Raw genomic sequence first — 22699 nt, 5'->3', positions numbered from 1 at the left:
GTTCATAGCAGCATTATTCACAATAGCAAAGAGGTAGAAGCAACCTAAATGACTAGCTACAGATTAATAGACAAACATAATATATCTATATGCATGAAATATAACCCAGCCTTAAAAAGGAAGAAAATCAGGCCAGGCACAGTGGCTCATGCCTGTAATCCCAGCGCTTTGGGAAGCCAAGGTGGGTGGGTCACCTGAAGTAAGGAGTTCCAGACCAGCCTTGCTAACATGGCAAAACCCCATCTCTACTAAAAATACAAAAACTATGACGAACCGGAGAACTGTTGAAACAAAGGAAAAAAAGTTTTAAAAAAAATCCAAAAATTAGCCAGTCGTGGTGGCAGGCACCTATAATCCCAGCTACTCAAGAGGCTGAGGCAGAAGAATTGCTTGAACCCAGCGGGTGGAGGTTACAGAGAACCAAGACAGCGCCACTTCACTCCAGCCTGTGCGACAGAGCAAACTACGTCTCAAAAAAAAAAAAAAAGAACACGAAGAAGAAAATCCTCTCAGAATGCTACAACATGGAGATCCTGGAGGACATTATGCTAACTGAAATAAGCCAGTCACAAAAACAAATACTGCATGAAGTGGGGAGCTGTTGTTTAATGTGTATGGAGCTTTAGTTTTGCAAGATGAAAATGTTCTAGAGATCTGTTACATACAATGTGAATATAATTTGCACTACTCTACACTTTTAAAAAAGGTGGTAAGTTTTATGTGGTTTTTTAACAATTAAAAATACTAGTTATTGGCCGGGTGCTGTGGCTCACACCTGTAATCCCAGCAGTCTGGGAGGCTGAGGAGGGCGGATCACCTCAGGTCGCGAGTTCAAGACCAGCCTAACCAACATGGCAAAACCCCTTCTCTACTAAAAATATTTTTAAATTAGCCAGGTGTAGTGGCACATACCTGTAATTCCAGCTACTCAGAAGGCTGAGGCACAAAAATCACTTGAACCCGGGAGGCAGACATGGCAGTAAGCCAAGATCATACCACTGGCATTTCAGCTGGGGAGACAGAGCAAGACTGTCTCAAAACACACACACACACACACACACACACACACACACACACACACACACACGGCCGGGTACAGTGGCTCACGCCTGTAATCTCAGCACTCTGGGAGTCCGAGGTAGGTGGATCAACTGAGGATAGGCATTCAAGACCACCCTGGCCAACATGATAAAACCCCGTCTCTACTAAAAATACAAAATTAGCCGCATGGTGGCAGGTACCTGTAATCCTAGCTACTCGGGAGGCTGAGGGAGGAGAATGGCTTGAACACGAGAGGCACAGGTTGCAGTGAGCAGAGCTCACGGCACTATAGCCTGGGCAACAGAGTGAGACTTCATCTCGAAACACACACAAACACACACACACACATAAACACACACACAGAGTAGTTATTTAAGTGAGGAAGAAATGAAGAAAGCAGTTGGGTAGTTCCTCAAAAGTTTAAACATACAATTACCATATGATCCAGCAATACCACTAATACATAATCAAGTAAAAACACATCCATTTTAAAGAGGACAAAAGTTTGCCAGGCACAGTGGCTCACACCTGTAATCCCAACACTTTGGGAGGCTGAGGTGGGTGGATCATCTAAGGCCAAGAGTGCGAGATAAGTCTGGCCAACATAGTGAAACCCAGTCTCTACTAAAAATAGCCAGGTGTTGTGTTACATGACTGTTGTCCCAGCTACTCTGGAGGCTGAGGCAGGAGAATTGCTTGAACCGAGGAGGCAGAGGCTGCAGTGAGCCATGATCACGTCACTGCACTCCAGCCTGGGTGACAGAGTCAGACTCTGTCTCAATTTAAAAAAAAAAAAAAAAAAAATTTTTAAAAATAAAGTACAAAAATGTTCAAAGAAACATTTTTCACAAGAGTCAAAAAGTGCAAACAACCCAAACGTCCATCGACTGATGAACAAGTAAATAAAATGTGCTCTCTCCATACAATGGAATATTTCTCTGCCTTCACAAGAAATGAGGCCAGGCACAGTGGCTTATGCCTATAATCCCAGCACTTTGGGAGACCGAGCTAGGCAGATGACCCTAGGTCAGTTTAAGACCTGCCCGGCCAACATAGCGCAACCTCGTCCCTACTAAAAATACAAAAATTAGTCGAGTATGGTGGTGCATGCCTGTAGTCCAAGCTACTGGGGAGGCTGAGGCATGACAATCGCCTGAATCCAGGAGGCATAGGTTGCAGTGAGTCGAGATCATACCACTGCACTCCAGCCTGGGTGAGAGAGACTCCATCTCAAAAAAAAAGGAAAATGAAGTACTGATACTGATACATGCTACAACATGAACAAATCTTGAAAATATTACCATGTTAAACCAAAGAATTCAGTCACAAAGGGACACATATTGTATTATTCCATTGGCAATTCAGAGATAAGAAAGCAGACTGGTGGTTGCCAAGGGCTGAAGGGTAGAGGATTGGGACTAAGAGCTAACAGGTACAGGGTTTCTTTTTGAGGTAGTGGAAATGTGCTGGAATTTGACAGCTGCAATAGTTACACAGCATAGTAAATTTAAATCCACTTAAGTGTATACTTTAAAGCAGCGAATTTTATTTTATGTGAATTATCTCGATTTTTTTTTTTTTTTTTTTTGAGACGGAGTTTCACTCGTTACCCAGGCTGGAGAGCAATGGCGCGATCTCGGCTCACCGCAACCTCCGCCTCCTGGGTTCAGGCAATTCTCCTGACTCAGCCTCCTGCGTAGTTGGGATTACAGGCACAAGCCACCATGCCCAGCTAATTTTTTGTATTTTTAGTAGAGACGGGGTTTCACCATGTTGACCGGGATGATCTCGATCTCTTGACCTCGTGATCCACCCACCTCGGCCTCCCAAAGTGCTGGGTTTACAGGCTTGAGCCACCGAGCCCGGCCGAATTATCTCAATTTTTAAAAGTGAATAAAAGAAAGTGAGAAAGAGTAAGAACAATACCAGCAACGTATCCAGTAATCAGTGAAAAGTCAATGAAAGCCTCCTGGTGTGCATTTGTAAAAGATCCCTCTGGAGCTTGTGGAAGATGGAAAGGAGAGGGTAAAAGTGGGTAATAAAATCATCGACTACAAAGATTCAGCTAAATGACAGCAGTAGCTTGAACGTGAATGGTGGTAGGTGTGGGCATGAAGAAAGGTGGATAGATGTGGGGGCACTTTCAGAAATAGAACCTATTGGATTCTCTGACAAATGTGATAAAGGGAAAGGTTAGTATTAAGCATGACTGCAGGATTTTAGCTTGAGCTACTAGGTGGGAGATGGTGCCATTTACTGAACAGGAGAAAACTGGAGGAACAAATATGAAAGAGGAGAGATGCTGATGACTTGAACGAAGGTAACACTCATGATGAAAAAGAAAAGTGGCATTGACTGAGCATGCTGTCATGATGAACTAGTTATGAGGATGACATGATTAGGCTTTGTGTCCCCACCCAAATCTCATCTTGAATTATAATCCCCATCATACCCAAGTGTCAAGGGAGAGACTAGGTGGAGGCAACTGAATCATGGAGGCAGGTTTCCCCACGGTGTTCTCGTGATAGTGAGTCTCACCAGATCTGATGGTTTTATAGGCGGCTCTTCCCTCTTTGCTCGGCACTTCTCCTTCCTGCCTTCTTGTTAAGAAGGTGCCTTGCTACCTCTTTGCCGTCTGCCATGATTGTAAGTTTCCTGAGGCCTCCACAGCCAAGTGGAACCGTGAGTCAATTAAACCTCTTTCCTTTATAAATTATCCAATCTCAGGCAGTTCTTCATAACAGTATGAAAATAGACTAATACAGAAGAAATGAGATGCAATTCATGTTCTGGTAAGTCAGAATGATGCAGTCAGATCTGAAAGTCCATCAAAAGCCATATTATCTAATAGCAGTGAAATACAAATGTGTTGGTAAGGCATGTGCTCCTGAACAAAGGCCTCATCCCCAGCTTTTTAAATAAATGACCACTAGTACTGAAGATAATAAACTATCGTCCTGTCTCCCCTGTATAGTAAAAGTTCCCAGAGATGGGCACCCATAATTTAAGCAGGGTAACTAAGTAAGCAGTCCTATAATAATACAGGAAGTAGTATCATGATATATTACCTCAAATGTATATTTCATCCTGGTCTCTACCTTACTGTCCCTGCACCAAATCAGGCCGGGCATGGTAGCTCATGCATTAGTAATCCCAGTACTTTAGGAGGCTGAGTCAGGTGGATCACTTGAGGTCAGGAGTTCAAAACCAGCCTGGCCAACGTGGCAAAACCCCATCTCTACTAAAAATACAAAAATGAGGCAGGGTACGGTGGCTCACGCCTATAATCCCAGCACCTTGGGAAACCAAGTTGGGCAGATCACGAGGTCAAGAGATGGAGACCATCCTGGCCAACATGGTGAAACCCCATCTCTACTAAAAAAATACAAAAATTAGCTGGGCATGGTGGCACACGCCTGTAGTCCCAGTTACTCGGGAGGCTGCAGCAGGAGAATTGCTTGAACCCAGGAGGCAGAGGTTGCAGTAAGCCAAGATCACACCACTGCACTCCAGCCTGGCACCTGGTGACAGAGCGAGACTCTGACTCAAAAAACAAACAAACAAAAAAAAAATACAAATATGAGCCAGGTATGGTAGCAAACACCTGTAGTCTCAGCTACTCAGGAGGCTGAAGCAGGAAAATCACTTGAACCAGGGAGGCGGAGGTTGCAGTGAGGCAAAATCACACCACACGGTACTCCAGCCTGGGCAACAGAGCAAAATTCTGTCTCAAAAAAAAAAAAACATATATATATATATATATATATATATATATATATATATATATATAAATGACATAAATTCACTGGAGTCATGGGTTTCAGAAAAGAGTATCTACATATGGGAAGATTCCTATAGCTATTGCTACAGAGACCTAAAGCCACCTGATACCCGTCTTCAGCATCTCCTTTTTTAAAATCAAAAATACTACAGCAAACATAAGGCATTGAAGATCAAAGTTTTGGTCTTTCTGATGTGTCATGGACAGGATATTCGTGTTTCCCTAAAATTCTCATGTGGAAATCCTAACTTTCAAGGTGATGGTACTAGGAGGCAAGGCATCTGACAGGTGATTAGGCCATGTTTTGGAGCCCTCATAAATGGGATTAGTGCCCTAGAGAGTTCATCTCACTCTCTGCCACATGAAGATACAATAAGTCACCAATCTGCAACTTGAAGGCCCCTCACCAGAACCCAACCATGCTGGCATCCTGATCTTGGACTTCTAGGTTCCAGAACTGTGAGAAATAAATTTCTGTTGTTTATAAGCCACTGAATCTATGGTCATCTGTTACACTTTTTGGTTTTTCTGAGACAGAGTCTTGCTCTGTCTTTCATGCTGGAGTACAATAGTGCCATCTCTGCTCACTGCAACCTCCACCTCCCTGGCTCAAGTGATTCTCCTGTCTCAGCCTCCCAAGTAGCTAGGATTATAGGTATCCTCCACCACACTCAGCTAATTTTTGTATTTTTAGTAGAGACAGGGTTTCACCATGTTGGCCAGCCTGGTTTTGAACTCCTAACCTCAAATGATCCAGGCATGAGCCACTGTGCCCCACCTGTTACACTTTTTTTTTTTTTTAATAACAGCTCAAACTCATTTGGGATTGGCACATACGCTCTCTAAATTGACTGGTTCCCATGCTTTAAGTGCTAAACAATGACCCTCCACCATTGCTCAGGTAATTGCTTCCTCCTGTAATAAGAATGCCCATCCCTAAAATCTCAGGATCTTCAGCCCTTTGGGTCTCCAAAGGCCCAGTTGACAGGCTACGTCCTCCATAAAGCTCTCCCCAGGAAATGAAAACAGAGAGCCAGTATCTCCTTCTGCATGCCTACTGCACTTACTGTGTATGTCCTGCGAAAGGATGGCACTGGTGACCTATTGGCCTTGTGTGGAGGTTGGTCCTTTGTGCTTTTCTTCTATGTCTTCTACCAAACTGCAAGCTACTGGTGAGCAGGGCTGTACTTTACACACCTCTACAGCACCAAATAGGGCATGAGCGTTCCAAGAAAGCTGTGATTCACATGAATGTTTTCAGAAAAGAAACCAGAGTAAATTGTACACTACACCACAGATCCCTTAATCCATATTACTGCAAAATACATTAATTGTGAAGCTTAAAGAACATCCCCACTGCTTACACAACAGGTGTAGCTTACATAATCTGCTCTCCCCAGCTGTTACTTATTTGTGGCAATTCCCTCCTGGCTTCTACTCCCTGTGTCGATATGTGGGATTACTGCACCATCAAGTATGATTTCCTTATTTATTCCTTACACCAATCATAAAAGAACAGTTCATTTTCCTTTATAACAGTAAAAACGGTTCAAACTCCAAATAACCAGAGATATCCCTAGGGTTTTCCACGACTATGAAACTCAAAAGACAATTCAGGCTAAAAACCAGTATTTGTAAATATTGCCATAAAATTCATTGCCCAGAATATTTTTTTCTTTTAGTGGCTGTTTTTTTCCCTATACAGTCTTCTTTGACAAAATATTGCAGTATGCCCACTGTTTGGAAATTGTGTACCCAAAAGGTATGTAATGGGATGAGGTGATGATGCAAATAAGTGTTAAGACTATGATCAAATGAATGGGAGCAGTAAGAAAAGTCCAAAAGTCAGGAAAAATGAAAATCCACGAACTTGGTGATGCTCCAGAGAGGAAACCAGCAAGTGTTGACGTTAAACTGGCAGAAACATCAATACTTCCTGGCTCCCCCACTGGGTGCATCAATTTACCACCGGCAGGCTGCTCTTCTGCTGCAAGTGACAAACAGTGAGTGCTTTCAATGACAGTATGAAAAGGAATGACCCATAATGTAGAAGCATGGCTATGGGCAGCAATGAAAAGGTGTGATTGCTGGGAGTCTGTCTCAGCTCTACTGCTGATTAGCTTAATGATGTTGGACAAGTCATTTCCTTTCACTGAAAAAAATACCAGTGTTTCACAATATTTGTGTGCTGGAAAGAGTTAACATAGCCGACCTGAAACTGCTACTCTTCGTAAGTCCTGTTTGCAAGGTTGGTCCTTTGCTGGTACCTGGGGACTCGGATTTTGGGAGGGTTCCCATCACCCTAACTGATAAGAGTGGCTCACTCTACTTAAGCTGTGTAAACAATAGGGTTGACACTGAATATCTGCTTTCCTTCTTGGGGTCTGAAATTTTGCTGTGTATCAGATAGAGGGTGCCTATGTGACCAGCTCCCAAGAAACACCCTGGGTACTGAATCTCTAATGAGCTTCCCTAGTAGGCATTTCACACAAGTTGTTAAAATTTGTTGCTGGAGGAATTAAGCATGATCTGTGTGACTTCAATGAAAGAAGACTGGAAGCCTGCACACGGTTTCCTCCAGACTTGGCCCCAGTGAGCCTTTTCCCATTACTGACTTTGCTCTGTATCCTTTTGTTAAATAAATCACATCCCAGAGTGTCTCTATGCACTGAGTTCTGCCAGTGAATCATCAAACCTAGGGTGGTTTTAAGGACTTCTGACACAATTGGTATAGTGTTAAATAGTCTATCAAACATTTTTTTCAACAATCTTGTGAAATAGGTATTATTATTCCCATTCTATCGATGAAGACACTGTAAGTTCAAAAAGGTGAACAGAGAGTATGCCCAGAAAATAAATATTTCAGTGTTTACTATATCATACATGGTTGTTCTCAAATGTTAGTGAGCCTAAGAACCACTTGGAATGCTTGTTAAAAACACAGTTTCTTGGGGCCTATCACCCAAGACTTGGATTCAGTAAGTTCAAAGCCCAGGAATCTGTATTTATAGTAAGCATCCAATAATTTTTTTTTTTTTTTTGAGATGGAGTTTTACTCTTGTTGCCCAGGCTGGAATGCAATGGCACAATCTCAGCTCACTGCAACCTCTGCTTCCTTGGGTCAAAGGATTCTCCTGCCTCAGCCTCCCAAGCAGCTGGGATTATAGGCCTGCGCTACGACTCCCAGCTAATTTTCTATTTTTAGTAGAGATGGGGTCTCACCATGTTAGTCAGGCTGGTCTCGGACTCCTGACCTCAAGTCATCCACCCGCCTCCGCCTCCCAAAGTGCTGAGATTATAGGCAAGAGTCACAACACCCAGCTCCAAGATTATTTTTATGTAAGTGGTCCAAAGACCACATTTTGAGAAACACTTTGTTGTATATGAACTACAGCCTTCAGTTCCCAATTTCTCAAGCTAGGTAGTAAATGGCAGAACTTGTACTAACTCTTTTAAACAAGGTTGAAGCTCATTTCACAACACAACTGCTTCCAAATCCCTCAAACTCAGCAGTTCTTCTGGTTTGCTCTGTCTTCTTTCTACAGGTACCCATCCAGCTGACGGTGACTGGATGCAAACAAAGGAAAGTACCTTACATTTCCAGCACCAAATACCAAGAGGTCTCCTGAATCCAAATAATGGACACTTACAAAGGTAAGTCAAATGATTCACAGCTCTTGGAGAATTAACACTGAAACTTTGGTTTTCAAAATAGATTTGATGTGCTGGTGGCAACAGAAAATATAAGCTTATCAACTGTACTTAATGAGAATATGAATTTGCTCACAATTTTAGTTTGTACAATATTTAAACTATAGTGTTCTATGAGTGGCCAAGAAAGGAAGGGGGGTTAAAGATTATCCTTCTAGTAGACAGAGAAAAGTCTTAAGTAAACAACAACCTTTTTCCGATTACTTTTTAAGTAAGCACGTAATTATTATTTTTTCTCATTTAAAATAAGTATAGTGGCTGGGCATGTTGGCTCCTACCTGTAATACCAGCATTTTGGGAGGCCAGCACTTTGGGAGGCCAAGGCCTCACATGAGGTCAGAAGTTCAAGACCAGTCTGGACAGCATGGTGAATCCCCATGTCTACTAAACACACACACACACACACACACACAAATATTAGCCAGGCATGGTGGCAGGAGCCTGTAATCCCAGCTACTCGGGAGGCTGAGGCAGAATTGCTTGAACTGGAGAGGCGGAGGTTGCAGTGAGTAGAGGCCACACTACTGCACTCTAGCCTGGGTGACACAGAGCAAGACTCCATCTCAAAAAATAAAATACAATTAGTGTAGTATTTTTGTCCACTGAAAAGGAAATTTTTTTCAGTGCTCTGCACTTATCTATAGCCCAGTCTGAAATGCATAAGCTTCTTGGTGGCTGCTTCCTCAACTGATCATTTTTCATCTGTTATTACTGACTCAGGCTGTATCACCAATTCAGCTCAAAACAATTAAACCAGTATTAATTGAACATCTACTATTTACCTGATGCTGTGCTAACTGCAAGATCATTTTCAGGAGCACTTCTGATTTTTCCAAGAATACCTTGGTAAAGAGAAAGGGACTAGGAAAACATTGCGACATTAATACTTTATAACATATAATAGAGACACCTAAAAGACAAATGATGATATCTGCTAGAACAGGGTAGGCCTCACCAATCCTCCCATATTCCATTCAATAAATATGGGGCAAGAAATCAATAATTTCTACTTCACCTTCTAAATCTGGATATCCATGGTCCATTATCATTTGTAAATCACATCTTCTATTATCAAGAAGTCTGCCAAACCAGCAATCCATCCATACACTGCAGTAATTGAGGGGCTGTCTGCCAATGTACTGGCATAGGGCATCCTGTGCCCATATCTGCAGTGCTGAGCACTCATTCATCATTAAGCTGCAGCAGTGTTAACATATGCTGCAGTTATGCCAATATGTTTGCTTTACGATCACTGCTATTCTACCCTTATACCAGGCCAAGAAGGTAAATGTTAAATGAAAGGAAATAAACTCAAGAGCCAGAACCTAATTCACTTGTGGAAGCCCAGAACCTCCCTCCACCTAACCAGAAAAACTCTCTCAGTCTTGTGGATTCCAGATGTAAAAGGTTCATCTGTATAAAGCACTACAGATTTACAAAACTTGCACCACCTTGAAGAAAAAACTAGTATGTTTTTGTATCCCACGCATTCATCCTCTGAAAGAACTGACCCACCATGTTAGACAAGTAGTTAGCCTTGATGATGTTTTCCATCACTCAACAAACCAGTATTTCATTTCACTCAGTGGGCTAGTTCTTTGTACATCATGCAGACACAGGAAGGTTAGTTATGGTTCTGTCAGGGGTCACTGGCCATCCTTGACCTCTTAGAACCCACTGCCCAGCAGGTGGTCAACTGGCAGCTTTGCTCAGAAAACAAGCTCATTTGGACAGTTGCATCAACATAAAAATGGCCAGCTTCACCTGCCCAAATCTCAATTCAGCTAAAAGTTCATTAGGAACATTGGAAACTACCTGGTATATAGGCACTCAATATTATTCACTAAATGGCTGAATTATTAGCAAGAAGAATAAACAAAAGGAACAAACAGGAAACCCTTATAGAAGGTACTCAGGACACATTCAGAGTTTTATGTTGCTTAGTAAAAGGTAGATTAAAAAAAAAAAAAAAAGACAAAACCTGCTTTCATTTGTGTAAACATTTATTTCAAGTTATAGTGATTCATTTCTAAACAGGTTTCCCACCTTGCGCAGGGTCAGCCTAGCATCTATTTGCAAAAGAGCAGTTTGCCATACATAGATCAGATGAAAGGAGACAAATGCAATAAACTCCTTTTTATCTGGCATCCAAACAACCAGAAAATAACTGATATTGTACAATCTATTTTTGATAGAAAAATGACAAGTATGTAATAGTAACTTATTCATAAAGATCAAATTTCATGGTATGTCACACGTGTATTCAATGCAATGCAGTTAACATGCCCTCTATATCTATAGTTGTATATGTGATGATAATTACAGCTCATGAAGACAGGAACTTGGGTCTGTCTTGCTCATCTACATCCCCAGAATTTACTACAGTGCCCAGAACATAGTAGGTACTTGTTGAATGAAATAATGCTCTGCAAAACCATACAATGGCTTAATCATCTAAGAAAGAGGCTGGGCATGCTGGCTCATGCCTGTAATCCCAGCACATTGGGAGGCCGAGGTAGGCAAATCACCTGAGGTCAGGAGTTCGAGAGTAGCCTGGCCAACATGGTGAAACCCTGTCTCTGCTAAAAAATACAAAAAAATTAGCCAGGCCTGGTGACAGGTGCCTGTAATCTCAGCTACTAGGGAGGCTGAGGCAGGAGAATTGCTTGACCCTGGAAGGCGGAGGTTGCAGTGAGCCGAGATCATGCCATTGCACTCCAGCCTGGGTGACAAGAGTGAGACTGTCTCAAAAAAAAAAAAAAAAAAAAGTATATTTTGTGGCCAGGCTCATGCAGACGGCAGATCCTGGGATTTCTCAGCCTCTATAATTGCATCATCAAATTCCCATTAAAAAAAATCTCAAAACAGAAAACAAAGAAAAAAAAAAGACAGATTATACTATGTTCAGAATAGCTTCGGCATTAGATGTATTTATTCTAATTCTTAGAAAACTAGTAATGTATATGGTATACCCCAATTAACAAGAATTCCTCATCCTTCACTCATTCTGCATAAGGGCGAGTTTACAATAATCATTATCTATAAATAAAGGTTATTATTTATGTGATACACATAAAAGTTGTTCTTTCAAAAAATATTTTAATGAACACCTACTGGGGACCAGGCACTGTACTAGGAGATAAGAACATACTGTGAACTGTCCCTGTTTAGGACAGCCTTTCTCAATTTACGGTTCCTTAACTCCAGCTGCATAGGAAAAAAGTTAATTTATTACTTACAGTGCATGTCCTAGGGCCTCAGTGCCAATTCTTTCCATGTTGAGAAAGACTAGTCTAGGGAGCCACACAAGTTAAAAGGCAATTATAACACAATATGATTAAACAGCTGCTTTTACGTATGGTCAACTGTTAAATCTAGACCTCTATGAACAGCCATGTGGGAGCCAAGATGCACAGACCATTTGTAAGTCATGCAAGTGTAAAAATACTGCACTACATATATGCAGACATATTTCTAAACACAGTAAAATAAAGACAATATTTTCCCACTCGTCAATGTCAGGTCAGGGTTATTAGTAAAGTCAAACAGAAAAGAAAAAAAAAAAGTTTAATTACACAGATAATGTAAGGGGGAAACTAAAAACCTTCTTGCTCCTGGAAAAAAAAAAGCAATTACCTGAATTATTTTCTGAATTGCTTCCATATATTGCTTCATTAGACTAGCCTTGCCTTGGACTCAAAGCAATAAATTAGCTACCTATTTCATTAATTCTTATTTTGTATTATTTAGTCTTATTTTAAATTTCCATCCTTCCTTAGGCAGACTAATTTCTGTCTAGTCTTGGGCATTTTCTGTGTGATATTATGATTACATGTTGCATGTTTTATGAAACCAAAGCAGCTTGAGGGCTCCTAGAATCAGAGATTCAATTGCACTCCAGTATTTCACACTCACAATTAAACTTTCATGTACCAAAGGTCTAAAAATGCATACCTGTTAAATATCACTCTCTGTCAAGCTAAATGAACAGTGTCCTCTTGGCCAAGCCCCCAATCTAGTTTATCAAGAAATCTCTTATCTTAAATCTTTAGCATAAAATAATTAAATAAGCCAAAAAGAGGGGGGAATTGTTTTTAGACTCTCAGTAAACCTTTAAACCCAAGAGAACATGTTACTATAATCACTAGGAATTGCATTACGAATAAAACAAGACAGAACATAAAAGTCCATGACCCTTAAATCTCAACTAGTCCAGACTTCTGATTAAATATGCCTTTGAAGAAAAATTGTACAGACAGACCTATTATTATTTACTTACTGTATTAATGGAAATATTGACTAAGAACAGGCAGTGCTTTTATTGCACTCAGAGACATCCAACTCTTAAATCCTTTAGGACACCGTCTACATGCCTCAACCCTAAAATGCTAAACCAAATCCACCAATTTCTTTCCACCTCAAAACTGTCAAAAGGAAAGTCATAATTCATCAGAAATAAAAGAACACAATTATTAATGGCAAAGAAGTCAAGATCACGTCTTTAAAAAATACAGTGAATCACTATTTTCTTTTAGCTTGAAATTGGAGAACTCAAAAAATAAATGGCATTTCAAAAATGATTCAGCAAACACAACTGAGCTATAGAAGATGATGCTTCTAAGAATCCTAAGACATTCTTACCATTTCAAGTTTAAAATATAAAGAAAGCACTTCTCTAATATGTAGTCTAGTTTTCAATGACCAACAACTACAATCAACACCACTGTAATTTATTTCACAATCAAAACCAATTTCAGATACATATAGGTACACCAAAAAACACAACTAATTTTGAAAGGAATTCGTAGCTCTATTTCTAAAATATTAAAACAATCATAAGACAGCTCCCAACCTTGACTATATCTATATTGCTGTGCAAGTCTCAAAGTTCCACCCAAATCTTTAATTCTAGCCTTCTAGTAATTTAAATGGAAGTGCTCCTCAAAGAATTTTTCAGGCAAAAGATGAGAACAGCATGGTTTACTGATCTAAGAGATCGAAAAACTGCCCCCAACAAAATTCTGAAGCCATTGTTTAGCAATAAGTATTTGATAATATTTTTCACATTCAGTCCAACGGTATGCAGATTAATTCCTTGCCCTGGGCCTAGGGTTCAGACATAACTCCTAAGAATCTTCCAGCTTACTGCACTGGTACAAATTCCCGATACTTACCATAGTCATGGCTGTGCAGGAAAATGTGAACAGCTGAACATTCCAGCTGAAACAATGAGGTCAAAGCTCATTTCAGTATTAGCAAAAGTGTTTCTCTGCTGAGATCAGTAGGGGATACAAAGCACTGGTCTCAAACCTGCAGGCTGGCACCTCAACAACTGCTGCAAATTCTGCTGCATGCCCTGGCTTCCTGGGCCAGCACTGCTTAATTACTAGACTTTGATACGATGCAGATCACTTCGCAAAAGAAAAGCAAATGGGCTTTTAGACCGACACTTGAGTTGTTCAGTTTCAAATATTCAAATATTCAAATCCTTAAAAAAAAAAAAAAAAAAAAGAGGATTTCAACATCTTAAGTTTAAGCTAAGGATTTTATTATGATTCAGAGCCCAGTTGTTTTCAACCACAAGAGTGCCATGTGAAAAGACCCTTTTCCTAAATACTACAATTAGCTCTCATTGTCACCTTTCCCTTTTTGTCACCCCCAAACAACACTCCAAGATCACAAGAATCTATGTGCAACAGAGCTATGAAGAACAATACTCTTTAGCATTCTCAGGCTAAATGTGAGAAACCAATTTTAGTCACTCGCTTCAGCAAAGGTATCAGTACAAGCCATCGCCTACCGGTTTCAAGCTGATTGATATGTACAACCTCTATTGCTCTGTGCCACAGGTAATTATCTGTTCCAATTTCATACTGCATGTTTCTGGATGAGGTCAACATTTAGAAAACCATTAATATAGCACTATTGCGATAATAATATCCTAAAAAGGGATGTGCAAGTATTACTTTTAGCCAGTGTACATTTGCAAAAGTTTCCAGTGAATGAAAAATGAGAGAAAATTTATCCGATGTCTGAAAATTGTTAGTAATGCTTTGATTAGGAATAACTGCAAGAGTGTACTTACAAACGGACAAGTTCTCAAAAGATGCATTTCTTAAGACAGGTGGAAGGAAGCACTCAGCATTCAACCCTTTTTCCTAACTACAGAAAAACGAAAATTTGCAGATGAAACCTTTCTTTCATATCATTGGCAGAAATAAAATCCTATCCCCGACACCTCCTCTTGCAATTAAGGAAGTTGCTACAAATAGCAACATAGACGTAAATGGCCCTGTTTTGCTCCATTCTTAATGTACCCTCTAGGAGTAAACAGGTTACTCGAAAAAGTCAGTAGCAGGAAAGAGATTTTCCCTATGCCAAACTCCCATGAAAATGAAATTCCCTTTTCTGGAGATTCTGAAGGGGGGAAACGTGGACGGAGGAGTCCAGTCGCAGTCTGCCTTTTCCCATGGGTTCAAGGTCTGAAGTGCTCAGTCCTCCGCGCGGCTTCAAACCAGCGATCGGCAGCTTGGGCAGTGGCGGTGCAGCCTCCTCCAGGCTGCACATCCAGCCAGCCCACCCTGACAATCACGCTCGCCTTTCAAACACCCTAAAAGGTGAGCTTTGTAGGCTGGGTCTCCAAAGTTTGCCCAGCCTCCGGTCAGCAGCCGCCCGCTGGCTGCGCCCCAGGCAAGGCAGAATCTGGCCCTAGCCTCAGGCTCCCTCAGCCCCCAGCTCTTCTTTTGGGTCACGGTGACAGGTCTAGGTTTACCTCCATTTGCTCGTGGCAGAGGAAACAAAAGAAAGCAACCTCCCTGAGAATAAAACGCCATCTTCGACTAATTGGCAAACTAAGGGGTCCCCGGGTCGACCGCCCCCACGAGTCCCCCACCAGCCAGCCTGAGGGCGGCCCCGGTCTCAGGCAGAGTTGGAAACAGCTCCGGGAAGCCTGGGTCCAATTGTCCTGGGGGCGAGGGCGGGATATCTCGAGAGCCCTACCTGCCTCACGTCGCCGGCCGCCCGAGCACCGTGTTTCGGTGAAAAACAAGAGGGGTGGTGGCGTCTCTCAGAGATGTAACTAACCCCTCAGAAAATTGCTGTGAGGGACCTGGCGAAAGGACTGACGAGCAAGCAAACCGGCACGAGCGGAGCCGCAGCGAGTGTACTTACAAAACGATTCAGGCTCCGGCGGAACATCGCGTCGAAGGCGGCCAGGCGCTGAGCTGGGCTCTACCGGGCTGTCTGGGAAGGCGCCGTCCACAAAACACACTGCGGCGTGGGCCGGCGGCGCCAAGCGGAGCAGCGAGGCGGGCTACCGGGCCACCCGCTCGCCGCCTGCCCCACTCGGCTCTCCGCGCTCCGCCTCCCCACAGCCGCCAGCAGCCTCGCCGCCGCCCCGCCTCACTCGCGGCCCGCCCCCGGCCTGCCCGCCCCCGGGGCGGCGGCCCCGCAGTTCGCCCTCATCTGGCCCCGGCGCCGCGGGCCGGCAGCTCCCGCAGCACCCACTGAGAAGGCAAGCCCGCCACGCGGGGAAAGGATGGCGGAGGAGCGCGAGGCTCCTCCTGTGGGGAGGGGGGCGCCCCCGTCTCTACGCCAGCACCGGGTTCGGCACTCCGGGAGCTGCACTTTTCCCCTGCGGGGCGCCACCGCCCGCCTCCCCGTTGGCCTCCGCGGCCACCCCCCTCGGGGCACGGGGAACCCTCCCGAGACACGCCGTGCCTCAGCCCGACACTACTCCCCTGTCTCAGTCGGGAGCCACAGCCTCCCTCGCCCCAGCCCTAGTTCGTCCGCCGCGCCGCGCCGCGCCGCGCGGTTTCACTCGCAGCCCCTCCTCAGTCCGCGACTGCCGCGCTGCCCCGCCGCCCCGCGCTCTAGTCCCGCACTCAGGCTAGGAAGCCTCGGCGCAGCCAGCCAGCCCTCCCGGAGCCAGCCGACGGCCGGGCTCCCCCTTCCGGGCGGGGCGGAGCCGGGCTCTGAGGCAGGGCACTGGGCAGACCCCAGCGCGGGAGGGGAGGGGAAGGGAAGGGCGGTCCTGAGTGGGGTGCGAGGGGGGACTAGTTCTGAAAGCCCACCCTCATCTTCACGGACGAGGGTTCCCCCCTCGATCCTCGCTCTGCTCCACTCCCACCTACGCGGCTTTCCCTCCTCTCGTTCTTTCTCTCGTCCCGCCTGCCCACCTAAGCCTTCTTACTTCCACTTTCTCTGAGGTTGTAAAGTCAGGCTTTGTGTAGCCGCTCCTGCGCAGTGGGGCGGGATTTCCCTGCCCCCCCCGCCCCACCCTCAGGCCCCTCCCGTTCGCCCCTTCCCCCGCCTCGTTCCCGGGGCAGCCTGGGAGTTGTAGTCCCACAGTCCCCCTACTCCGCCTGGTACCGCGGGCTGGGAGCTCCCCCACACGCTAGTCCCAGGTTTGCCCAGAGGGTGGAAGAAGGAAGCGCCGGCTGAACCGCGGGTTCTCCACGCCGGCCCGCTGGGTGTGGAGGCCGGGTGTGCTCGGTAGCTTCCTGGAGATGGGGACATGTGAGACGGATAAAATACGCAAAGCTCCGAATGCTGGGAGCTTTCCCTGGAACGCGAAATGTGCGCACCAGGAAACCCTCGACACCCTCAGCCCCCAGCTTAGAGCTGGAATTTACGAAACTTTAAACATTGCAAAAGACAAGTGCGTCCAGAATTGCCACGAGGCTGGGCATCCCTCCCAACTATCACAACCCCACCCCTTTTCACCGCCCCTGAAGGCGGGGCCCAAGGCTGTGGCAGAACTTGCAGATTCTTCTATAAAAGTCAAAAAGAAGTAAGTAAAGGGAGTTAAGAGACTTAAACGAGACTTCCGCCTCGCCACATTCTCCTGCCAGTCTAGAGCTAGGGACAGGGCCCAGCCACACCGCAGGCCTTCCCGAAGGTCCTGAAAGGCCTTTACTGCTAGACACAGGTGCTTCTCCTTTACCCTCTGGAGTTTCAATTCATTTCAACAAACCTTTACTGGTTATTTTCTTTGTACCAGGCACTGTGCCAGGGCTGGACACAGCAATTTCTTAAAAGACCTCACCAACAGGGTGGTCACAGTCTGGTTTGGGGAAACAAGCGAAAACGCCACATTAGAATTTAATAACAGCTAGAGTTCAAAGTGCTAAGGAAATAGGGGAGAGGGACATTGCATCGGAAAAGAGGGTCTGGGGAGTTTTCCTAAAAGCTCTGGAGATTAAAGTGGCCCTTGAAACGTTGGAAGGCTTTAGAGGACCTGACTGAGCCCAAGGGGACAAAAAGTCCAGGGTAGAGGGGGAGAGGTCAGTGAAAAAGTGCAGAACAAACTAAGAAAGAGATCACACCATAGTGGCAGACAGCCAGGATGTGTAGGTAAGGGCAGCTCAAACGAAAGCTAAAATGTAAAATTCTTCAGAAACATGTTACAAAGTTTGAACTTCATTCTGTGATCAATGAGAAGCTCATCCCCAATAAAATGCTAAATGCTGGAGACCTAAGGTTTGTTCCCAAACTGACTTAACTGCCAAGAAGTAAAACCAACCGTTTTCAATTCTTCCCCGATTATGATTCCTTCTCTTTGCTCACAGTTGAGCTTGTATCTAATGGTTTTTACGATTTATAATTTATATTAATCAGATATTACAATATTTTATTGACAAAATGGATCTAAATTTTTGCTCTCTACTGCTTTAAAGATTTATTTTCAAATAGAGTTATTTTCTGGCTTTACTTTGTGTGTGTGTGTGTGTGACAGTCTCACTCTGTCACCCAGGCTGAAGTGCAGTGGTGCAGTGTTGGCTCACTGCAGCCTCTGCCTCCTGGGTTCAAGTGATTCTTCTGCCTCAGCCCCCCAGGTAGCTGAGATTACAGGTGCCTGCCACCACATCCCACTAATTTTTATAATTTTAGTAGAGAACGGGTTTCACCATGTTGTGCATTCACTGGTTTATATGTTGAATAATTACTATGTGGCAGACATTCTAGATACTGGAATTGGGATGTGGAGAAGGTTATTGTCATTTGTTCTAGGCATAAGTCTAGAATTCTTACCAAAATACATCCTTATCAGTAAAATAAGTAATAAACTAGTTTAGACATTTGGGGACGCAAGTGCTTGGTAGTGAATAGTAATATCGTTCCAAGTTCAATTCTGTTAAACAAATGGAAAAATGTACTTTGCTTATAAATTCAAACAGATCAACTTTAAAAAAATTTTGTGACCAGAAATTTTTTTCTGTTTGCAGTATTCTCTCATACTTGCCCATTGTCATGTTACTGCAGCCTAATCACAGGAATTTTAAGATTCCTCAAGATACAGCAGTTTTGGGTTGGGCATGGTGACACATCTGTGATCCCAGCACTTTGAGAGGCCGAGGTGGGTGATCCGATGTCAGGAGTTTGAAACCAGTCTGGCCAACGTGGTGAAACCCCATCTCTACTAAAAATACAAAAACTACCCGGGCGTGGTGGTGAGCACCTGTAGTCCCAGTTACTTGGGAGGCTGAGACAGGAGAACTGAAATGCTTAAACCCAGGAGGCAGAGGCTGCAGTGAGCCAAGATGGAGCCATCGCACTCCAGCCTGGGTGATAGGAGCAAAACTCCACCCCCCTAAAAAAAGATATAGCAGTATTTTTATCATGTTTTTCTTATAATTCTGCTATTTATTTGTTCTCTCAATTTATTGCAATACAATACCTATACTCATGGGTCCAGTCTAATTTGCTCTACTATAAAAATGCAATTCCAGGCCAGGCACAGTGGCTCATACCTGTAATCCCAGCACTTTAGGAGGCTGAGGCAGGCAGATCACCTGAGGTCAGGAGTTCAAGACCAGCCTGGCCAACATAGCGAAACCTCGTCTCTACTAAAAATACAAAAATGAGCTAGGCATGGTGGCATGCACCTGTAATCCCAGCTACTCGAGAGGCTGAGGCAGGAGAATCACTGGAACCCAGGAGGCGGAGGCTGCAGTGAGCCAAGATCGTGCCACTGCACTCCAGCCTGGGCAACAGAGCAAGACTCCATCTAAAAAAAAAAAATGCAATTCCAGGCTTGACGTGGTAGTTCGCACCTGTTATCCCAGCACTTTGGGAGGCCAAGGTGTAAGATCGCTTGGGTCCAGGAGTTTGAGACCAGCCTGGGTAACATAGCAAGACCTCATCTCTTTTTTTTTTTTTTTTTTTTTGAGACAGAGGCTCACTCTGTCACCCAGGCTGGAGTGCAATGGCACGAACTTGGCTCATTGCAACCTCTGCCTCCCAGGTTCAAGCGATTCTCATGCCTCAGCCTCCTGAGTAGCTCAGACTACAGGCAACTGCCACCACACCCTGCTAATTTTTTGTATTTTTAGTAGAGACATGGTTTCACCATATTGGTCAGGCTGGTCTTGAACTCCTGGTCTCGTGATCCGCCCACCTCAGTCTCCCAAAGTACTGGGATTACAGGTGTGAGCCACTGCGCCTGGCCACTCTATTTTTTTTTTTAAATGCAATTCCATGCAAATCAAAATATACTCAGCAAAACATAAAATTATGCAAGGTGACTTTTTCTATATCCAAACTCAACCTGGAATTAGAGCTACTCTCACACACATCCTTCAGAGTCACTCCTTTGTTTTTTTAAGGCAGGAAAAAAGATTTTGGTTCTTTTTAGTGCCTCCTCACAGTTTCCAAAGAAAACCCAGGTGTTGTAGAAAGCTGTTGTCTGTGACTATGTACAGCAGGCCCTCAGCCAGCATTTTCATTCGGACAACTCCATGGAACAGAACTGCAAAAACGAACTTCCTCCTGCCTAAACTGTTGTACCCCTGACAGGTAACACCAACTCTCCTGGTGGATCAGCTGACTGCAAACCCCAACAGAAAGAAGCCCCGGACTCCAGCAGGTAGGAATTCAGAGGAAGCAGTCTTCTTTCTGTCCTTATTATCAACTTGACTAGATAATGCTTGCTACCTGAGGGAAGGAAGGAAAAGAGTTCTTTCTCAATCCTTTCAATTCTGTTGCACCATTTTTGTACAAATCACTCAGGAACACTTGTTTCCTGTTGTCCCCACCCGCAGTCTTCCGTACCTTCTACCTCAACTCCTCAGAAATCTCACCATGGCAAGTGAGCGAAACAACCACTAGAGCACAGGATGTAGGCCATACCTGTGACCAAGGAGGGCCAACTGCTTCTAGGATCTGTGGGTCAGTCAGCAATTCAAGTGGTCTGGCAGGAGGGGAACGGTGTGAAGGAGTCATTTCCATCTAATACTAAAAAAGGAAAAAAAGAAGAAAAATTGAGCCTGTTGTATTAGCATCTAAATCACCGCATCATCAGCAAATTGAGGGAATTCAACCATCTATGCTGAGCTTCCAAACATACCTGCTAAAACTATCTTTTGCTCATTTGAAATTTCTTTCCCCCTTTCAAGGTTAGCCTTGATGTTTATCTATGACCAATTTTACCTGTATCTTCCTATCCAGCCCCTCCAATTTATTCTGTACACTGTAACCACAGAAATCTATGGAAAGCAAGTGAGATCAAATTACTCCCCTGCTTATGACTTTTCAGTAGCTTCCCATTCTCTTGGTATAAATTCAAAAATCCTACCTTAACATCACCAAAAAGAACCCTGAATTCTCTGACCTCTGCCCTCTCTCTCTAACCTCAGGTGGACAACTTTTCCTCTCATCAGGCTCTACCCAACTGGTCTGCTTACATTCCTTGAGTTTCCAAAGCTCCTTCTTTCTTGACAGCTTTTGCACAGGCAGCAGTCTCTACTGGAATGCTTTCACACGCCGTTGCTATTCATCCTTTGGATCTCAGCTTAAATGTCACTTCCTCAGATGAGATCAGGGCTCCCTGTTATTGTCCTCCAAAGAGCCCGTATTAATTACATCCTATGGTACTGACAGATGAGGTTAGTAATCATGGAGAATGGCAAAAGTCCAAAGGGACTGAGGGATGATCTAATATTGCGTTGCTTTTCAAAAAGAGGAAGAAGGTATATTCTAGTAATCATAATATCAAAGGCAAGCAAGGTTCTATAACTGATCACTAAAAGGATAGTTTTGTTTTTTAAAAAACCACCGTGGAAAGGAAGAGGCAATTGCTAAGAACCACAATATGTTCACTGAGATGTAGTTTGGCCTTCAAGATTCTGTAGACATTCTTTCTTTCTTTTTCTCTCTCTTTTTTTTTTTTTTTGAGACTGAGTCTCACTCTGTTGCCCAGGCTGCAGTGCAGTGGCACAATCTCAGCTTACTGCAACCTCCGCCTCCTGGGTTCAAATGACTCTTCTGCCTCAACCTCCAGAGTAGCTGGGATTACAGTCCCCTGCCACCATGCCTGGCTACTTTTTGTATTTTTAGTAGAGACAGGCTTTTGCCATGTTGGCCAGGCTGGTCTCAAACTCCTGACCTCAAGTGATCTGCCCGCCTCGGCCTCCGAAAATGCTGGGATTACAATGGTGAACCACCACACCTGGCCAAGAAATCATTTCTAATTCAGAATTCAACATCTTACAAAACTATATTGAGAAGATAGAGAAGAGGTTAGAAAGATATGGCATAAAAAGACTAAATTGTGGCCAGGTGCGATGCGTCACGCCTGTAATCCCAGCACTTTGGGAGGCTGAGGTGGGTGGATGATCATGAGGTCAGGAGTTCATAGACCAACCAGGCCAACATGGGGAAACCCCCGTCTCTACTAAAAATACAAAAATTAGCTGGGCGTGGTGACAGGCGCATGTAATGCCAGCTACTCGGGAGGCTGGGACAGGAGATTCGCTTGAACCTGGGAGGCGGAGGTTGCAGTGAGCTAAGGTCACGCCATTGCACTCCAGCCAGCGAGACAGAGTGAGACTCCATCTCAAAAAAAAAAAAGACTAAATTCTTATCTCCAATAATAAAAAGTTATTGTCCAGACATATTAATACAGTATAATTATTTTATTTAGAAATGAGGTAAATAGCAGAAAAAACAACTAAAATAACAGAAACTACTTGCCTTTAGGAACACAAATCTAGAGTAAGGAAGAAAGGGATAAGGGACTTTATATATATATGCATATATATATATATATATATATATGCCTTGTAACTTCTACTTTTAAAACTATGTACACACATTATTTTCATAAAAATTATTTTAAAATACAAATACCGTTTGGACACACACAGAAGGTAGAAGAGCATTATAGCC

General features: G+C 43.8%; 1 protein-coding gene across 8 annotated transcripts in view; it reads right to left on the bottom strand.

The window, feature by feature from the left end:
* The window catches only part of ATP11C (ATPase phospholipid transporting 11C (ATP11C blood group)), a 204260-nt gene extending 187498 nt beyond the window's left edge, over nt 1-16762 (bottom strand). For 4 of the 8 annotated variants that reach the window (XM_074391504.1, XM_074391501.1, XM_074391502.1 and 1 more), the window contains exon 1: nt 9316-15680. In XM_074391504.1, coding sequence (XP_074247605.1) covers nt 9316-9507 — 192 coding nt within the window. In that variant the 5' untranslated portion in view covers nt 9508-15680. Of the gene's footprint in view, nt 1-9315; nt 15681-15703 lie in introns of those variants that run through there. The other 4 variants (XM_039464105.2, XM_074391506.1, XM_039464106.2 and 1 more) reach the window with 4 other exon arrangements.
* Between the last annotated feature and the right edge of the window lie 5937 nt (nt 16763-22699).

This window comes from Saimiri boliviensis, chromosome X (assembly GCF_048565385.1).
Source record: "Saimiri boliviensis isolate mSaiBol1 chromosome X, mSaiBol1.pri, whole genome shotgun sequence".
Classification (NCBI taxonomy): Eukaryota; Metazoa; Chordata; class Mammalia; order Primates; family Cebidae; genus Saimiri; species Saimiri boliviensis.
The sequence above is the reverse complement of the archived record's forward strand: the minus strand, read 5'-3'. Positions and strand labels throughout refer to the sequence as shown.